The sequence below is a fragment of the Schistocerca piceifrons genome, chromosome 3 (assembly GCF_021461385.2).
Source record: "Schistocerca piceifrons isolate TAMUIC-IGC-003096 chromosome 3, iqSchPice1.1, whole genome shotgun sequence".
NCBI lineage: Eukaryota > Metazoa > Arthropoda > Insecta > Orthoptera > Acrididae > Schistocerca > Schistocerca piceifrons.
The window spans coordinates 167123075-167130115 of NC_060140.1; the positions used below are offsets into that span (position 1 = coordinate 167123075).

At 43.6% G+C, this 7041-nt stretch overlaps 1 protein-coding gene across 1 annotated transcript in view; it reads left to right on the forward strand.

Moving 5' to 3' along the window:
- The first annotated feature begins 1093 nt into the window (after positions 1-1093).
- Positions 1094-7041, forward strand: part of LOC124788487 (trichohyalin-like) — a 76189-nt gene continuing 70241 nt past the window's right edge. The window contains exon 1 of the mRNA XM_047255757.1: positions 1094-1154. Coding sequence (XP_047111713.1) covers positions 1094-1154 — 61 coding nt within the window. The remainder of the gene's footprint in view (positions 1155-7041) is intronic.

A 7041-nucleotide genomic window follows, 5' to 3' on the forward strand; every position in this document is an offset into this window, starting at 1 on the left:
TATGAACGAGGTGCATAAGATATGTAAATACACTTTCTTGGATGCACATGTCACAATGATGTTATCGAGATAGTTGATGCATCACAGAATGGACATTATCAGTTTTCTCAAAAAGCACTGCTAGCCACACTGTAGCAGAGGTGTTGATATTGGTTTGGAGTTCACGTTAATCACAAAGAGCTCTTTAAAAACCTCATTCAACAAAACCTCTTAATAGGCATGAGACAAATCAGTTTTGGAGAAAATAATGGCCCCCAGTGAGTTTAGCACATAAATCAATCAGATGGTGGAAAATGTAGGTGATAAAAATAGATTGAGAAGTAATTGAAACTAGAAGGTAGCCCCAGGAGTGAAGGTGAACATCCGTTTTTTGTAACAGTCATGAGGGGGTAGACCACTCCAAATGACATCAGCCTGACCCATTCTGATTTCACTTGATCATGCAAAGACACAAACAGGGCATGGGAAAAGCATGACCGTCACCATAGGTTTCAGGTTAATGTGGTCTCCAAAATTAATGACACAACCTAGTCCATTCAAGAAAAAGAGACAAAAATTCAGAATACACAGAATCTAACTGTCGGTAAGAGACCTTGTCATAAATGAAGTATACTGTATCCAAAATGGAAAAACCAGAAGTATTGAAAGCATCCAAACCAAATAAATTCATGTTACCAGCATCATCTACTTCAAAAAAGATCAAAGAACAAACCACAGATTTATTCATAGTGGAAGCCATAAATTGCCCAAAAATTGGAATACGCTGCTTATTGTAACTCACCAATCATCGAGTAATTGGTGATGATGCCGGAGAGCCCAAATCCACAAAAGTTAGTTTGTTCAGTACAGTGATGGCTGTATCCATGTCCACTTGTAGCCTGAGCACTTTCTCCATCACTCACACCTGAATAAACAGTTTGTTTTGATTTGGAAGCACTGGAAACACACAGTTAATGTCCATGTCCACAGAAGGGGGGCTAGGAGTGACACACAGACACTACATGTCCTTTTTCCTCAAGTTGTTGCAAGTCTTCCAATGCTTACGGCATGCAGTCCCGTCATGTTGCATGAACAGTATGGACAAAATGAGAGCATGGAGCTGTGGTGGTTGTTTGGAATGTGGGGCATGGCTGCTGCATTTGTATGGCTGGCAAGTTAGCCTTCTGCTGTCGAGCAGTGTGTCAGCAGTGCGCAAGTAGCACCAAGTGGCTTATTTAGAGTTGTAAATGTTGTAGTCAAGTTGAAAATTTGTTTGAGTGTTCTTAGTGCACTTGTTTAGTTAAATCCGCCAAATCATTGTGTAGTTTCATATTTATCATGGACAGATTTGCATTCTAATATCTGTGATGTGTAAAGTTGCATAGTAGTCTGTCATTTGTTTATTTCTTTCAAATAGTCTTTGTCCGCAGCTTGTGGTCTTGCGGTAGCGTTCTTGCTTCCCACGCACGGGGTCCCGGGTTCGACTGCCGGTGGGGTCAGGGATTTTCTCTGCCTCGTGATGACTGGGTGTTGTGTGTTCTTCATCATCATTTCATCATCATTGACACACGCAAGTCACCGAAGTGGTGTCAACTAAAAAGAGCTTGCAATATGGCAGCCGAACTTCCCTGCATGTGGCCTCCTGGCCAACAGTGCCATACGATCATTTCATTGTATGTTACTGACAGTACAGTTAGCTTTCTGCCGCCGAGCAGTGTGTCAGCAATGTGCAAGTAGCAGCATTACTGCATTTACTAGGCAGTCTATTATTTTAATAACTGTTTAAACTTAGTGTCAAACTGTTTGTGCCCTTTGCAGATTAGTTCAGACGTTCTTTGCACAACAGTATTTAGCATGGATAGGGACTGCGACTGCTGTGTTTGGATGCAGACTGAGTTGGCATCCCTCCCAGCTTCAGGCAGTGTTGGCTTTGATCACTCAGCTTGAAGCTGTTGCCAATGGGCATCACTGTGGGGGTCCAGACAGGGGTTTGTCGAGGACGGCCAGCTCGTCCCACGCATCCCCTGATCGGACTACGGCTGTGGCTGCCCGGGATACTGCCACATTGGGTCAGACCCCTCACCCGTGGTAGAGTGGGAGGTCATCTTGAGGTGTAGCAGGGGTTGAAAGACATTCCGGAGGGGTGAACGGAATGCCTCTCCAGTTTGTCTGATGAACCAGTTTCAGGCTCTGTCTCCGGCTAATACTGATCTTCGGCTGGACATGGCTGCTTGTCCTGTTCCAGAGGTTGTCCGTCAGTCTGCAAGATCTGGGCGGTCACAGAGGGTGGGCTTACTGGTAGTTGGGAGCTCCAATGTCAGGCGCATAATGGGTCCCATTACGGATATGGCAGCAAGGGAGGGAAAGAAAACCCATGTGCACTCTGTGTGCATACCAGGTGGAGTCATTCCAGATGTGGAAAGGGTCCTTCCAGATGCCATGAAGGGTACAGGGTGCACCCATATGCAGGTGGTCGCTCATGTCGGAACCAATGATGTGTGTCGCTATGGATCGGAGGAAATCCTCTCTGGCTTCCAGCAGCTATTTGATTTGGTGAAGACTGCCACTCTCGCTAGTGGGATGAAAGCAGAGCTCACCATCTGCAGCATCATCAACAGGACTGACTGTAGACCTTTGATACACAGCCGAGAGGAGGGTTTGAATCAGAGGTTGAGATGGTTCTGCAACCGTGTGGGCTGCAGATTCCTCAACTTGCGCCATAGGGCAGTGGGGTTTCATGTTCCACTGGATAGGTCAGGAGTCCACTACACACAGCAGGCAGCTACATGGGTAGCAGGTGTCGTGTGGCATGGACTGAGTGGTTTTTTAGGTTAGATGGCCTTGGGCAAGTACTGAAAGGGCAGCAGCCTCAAAGGGTGCGGGGCAAAGTCGGGACATGTGGGGACCAAGCAGCAGTTGGTATTGTAATTGTAAACTGTTGAAGCTACGTTGCTAAAGTACCGGAACTTCAGGCGCTGATAAAAAGCACCCAAGCTGAAATTATTGTAAGTATGGAAATCTGGCTGAAGCCAGAGATAAATTCTGCTGAAATTTTTACAAAGGCACAGAGGGCGTTTCGAAAGGATAGATTGCATGAAACCAGTGGTGGCGTGTATGTCGCTGTTAGCAGTAGTTTATCCTGTAGTGAAATAAAAGTGGATAGTTCCTGTGAGTTATTATGGGTGGAGGTTATACTCAACAACTGAGCTAGGTTAATAATTGGCTCCTTTTGCTGACGTCCCAACTCAGCAGCTTTAGTGGCAGAACAACTGAGAGAAAATCTGGAATACATTTCACATAAATTTCCTCAGCATGTTATAGTCTTAGGTGGACATTTCAATTTACCAGATATAGACTGGGACACTCAGATGTTTAGGAGGGGTGGTAGGGACAGAGCATCAAGTGACATTATACTGAGTGCATTATCCGAAAATTACCTGGAGTAATTAAACAGAGAACCGACTCATAGAGATAACATCTTGGACCTAATGATAACAAACACACCTGAACTTTTCGACTCTAAGTGCAGAATAGGGAATCAGTGATCATAAGGCCGTTGTAGCATCCCTGAATATGGAAGTAAATAGGAATACAAAAAAAGGGAGGAATGTTTATCTGTTTAGCAAGAGTAATAGGGGGCAGATTTCAGACTACCTCACATATCAAAACGAAAATTTCTGTTCTGAAGCTGACAATGTTGAGTGTTTATGGAGATAGTCCAAGGCAATCATGAAACACATTTTAGACAGGTACGTGCTGAGTAAAACTGTGAGGGATGGTAAAAACCCACCGTGGTTCAACAACAAAGTTAGGAAACTACTGCAAAAGCAAAGAGAGCTTCACTGCAAATTTAAATGCAGCCAAAACTTCTCAGACAAACAGAAGCTAAACAATGTCAAAGTTAGCGTAAGGAGGGCTATGCGTTAAGTGTTCAGTGAATTCGAAAGTAAAATTGTATGTACTGACTTGACAGAAAATCCTAGGAAGTTCTGGTCTTACATTAACTCAGTAAGTGGACCGAAACAGCATATCCAGACACTCTGGGATGATAATGGCATTGGAACAGAGGATGACATACATAAAGCTGAACTACTAAACCCGTTTTTCCAAAGCTGTTTCACAGAGGAAGACCACACTGCAGTTCCTTCTCTAAACCCTCGCACGAACGAAAAAATGGCTGACATTGAAGTAAGTGTCCAAGGAATAGAAAAGCAACTGAAATCACTCAACACAAAGTCCACTGGACCTGACAGGATACCAATTCGATTCTGCACAGAGTATGTGAAAGAACTTGCCCCTCTTCTAACAGCCGTGTACTGCAAGTCTCTAGAGGAATGGAAGGTTTCAAATGATTGGAAAAAGAGCACAGGTAGTTCCAGTTTTCAAGAAGGGTTGTCGAGCAGATGCGCAAAACTATAGGCCTATATCTCTGACATCGATCTGTTGAATTTTAGAACACTTTTTTGCTCGCATATCATGTAATTTCTGGAAATCTAGAATCTTCTCTGTAGGAATCAACATGGAGTCTGGAAACAGTGATCGCGTGAGACCCAACTCACTTTATTTGTTTATGAGACCCAGAAAATGTTAGATACAGGCTCCCAGGTAGATGCCATTTTCCTTGACTTACGGAAGGAATTCGATACAGTTCCGCACTGTCGCCTGATAAATGAAGTAAGAGCCTATGGAATATCAGACCATCTGTGTGGCTGGATTGAAGAGTTTTTAGCGAACAGAACACAGCATGTTGTTCTCAATGGAGAGACATCTACAGACGTTAAAGTAACCTCTGGCGTGCCACAGGGGAGTGTTATGGGACCATTGCTTTTCACAGAATATCTAAATGACCTAGCACATAGTGTCAGAAGTTCCATGCGGCTTTTCACGGATGATGCTGCAGTATACAGAAAAGTTGCAGCATTAGAAAATTTTAGCAAAATGCAGGAAGATCTGTAGCAGATAGGCACTTGTTGCAGGGAGTGGCAACTGACCCTTAATGTAGACAAATATAATGTATCGCGAATACATAGAAAGAAGGATCCTTTATTGTATGATTATATGATAGCGGAACAAACACTGGTAGCAGTTACTTCTGTAAAATATCTGGGAGTATGCGTACAGAACGATTTGAAGTGGAATGATCATATAAAATTGTTGGTAAGGCAGGTGCCAGGTTTATATTCATTGGGAGAGTCCTTCGGAACTGTAGTCCATCAACAAAGGAGGTGGCTTACAAAACGCTCATTCGACCTATACTTGAGTATTGCTCATCAGTGTGGGATCTGTACCAGGTTGGGTTGACAGAGGAGATAGAGAAGATCCAAAGAAGAATGGTGCATTTCGTCACAGAGTTATTTGGCAATCGTGATAGCATTACGGAGATGTTTAGCAAACTCAAGTGGTAGACTCTGCAAGAGAGGCACTCTGCATTGCAGTGTAGCTAGCTGTCCAGGTTTCGAGAAGGTGCATTTCTGGATGAGGTATCGAATATAGTGCTTCCCCTTACTTATACCTCCTGAGGAGATCACGAATGTAAAATTAGGGAGATTCTAGCGTGCACGAAGGCTTTCCAGCAGTCGTTCTTCCCACGAACCATACGCGACGAACAGGAAAGGGAGGTAATTACAGGCACGTAAAGTGCCCTCTGCCACATATCGTTGGGTGGCTTGCAGAGTATGAATGTAGATGGAGATGTAGAATCCAAGAAATAACTGACACCTGACATTCAAAAGGGATCCATCATGGCAATGTCACGTTAAGCCTCAATCCAATCACCAGTAGTATGAGATACCTTGAAAGATTGAGCAATATTTAACACTTCAGCCAAAATGGCAATAAGTATTAATGCAATATGGGTGTGAGTTTTTGCTGCACTATGCTTAAAAAGAGGAAGGCTCCAGTAGGTGGTGTGGCAGATGCCATTCCATGTGCACAAGACATGGCCCACCACAGGTGGCCTCAGGAGGGCTATCCATGCAGGGTCGTCATCTGAACTTTCCTCCTCATTGTTGTCCTCTTCATTTATAAGATTGTCTTCACTGCTGTTTAGAGTGTTATTTATACCACACTTCTTGAAAGATTTAACAATAGTATCTTCTCTCACTGTAGACCGTGACTGTTTTATCCACCACCACACTCATTTCATGGCAGATCATTTTAAAGCTCACTTTGGTGTGAATTCATGTTGGATTTCATCCATCATCAGTTTGTTCCATTCCTATCTCATATACATTTTAAATGGTTTATTTACTGAGATGCAAAGATGTTACAATTTCAAAGTAAGCCCTACAGCAAGCTTTGTACCTTCCTGTCTCAATTACTCTTTCACAGAATTTTTCGAATGGCTATTAAACTAATCTACCACCTTCTCTCGCACAAGCTGCTAATCCATAATTTCATACAAGCCTCATCGATTCAACCCTTGTCATGTATGTTACCACCAGCAACTGGCAGTAGTTCACAAAATTTTGGCATTTCCTTTTTTTTCTTTTGCTTGAAAATGATCATTGGATTAAGTTTATTACTATCAGCATAACATGAAAGAATAACAGAGTAGTGCACTTTTTCATGTCCACTTGTTTTAATCGTTACAGTTTTAGCACCTTTTGTTATATCCTAGCCAGTAATGCCACCTGAGCCCGCTGCCAAAAGGTTGGCAGTATCAAAGTCCGGACGCTGTCCGCATAAGCAGCGCCAGCGAGACAGGAAATCGCCGCAAGTCTGCGCGCGCCACCGCTGGCTTCTGGTTTCTTAAGCGCTGGAGTCGCAAGCGCTAGGACAGTTCTGTATTCGCCGCTCAGTTGTATACTCGCCACCGAATTGTGTACTTGCTAGTCAGTTGTGTGTTCATCGCAGCAGAGTAGTTGTTTGTTGTCAGCCGACGCTGACCTAGCCGCTCCGACTCGAACTAGACAGATTTCTGTAGACACGGAGTTCACTACGGTGTTTCTGTATCTTCGTTAATAAAGATAAGTACCGACTTTTATTTAATCAGAGTGTTTGGGTTTTCATCTTTCTGTTCACTGTTCCAGCGGACCGGTCGGCCCGCTATTAAAAGTGTGG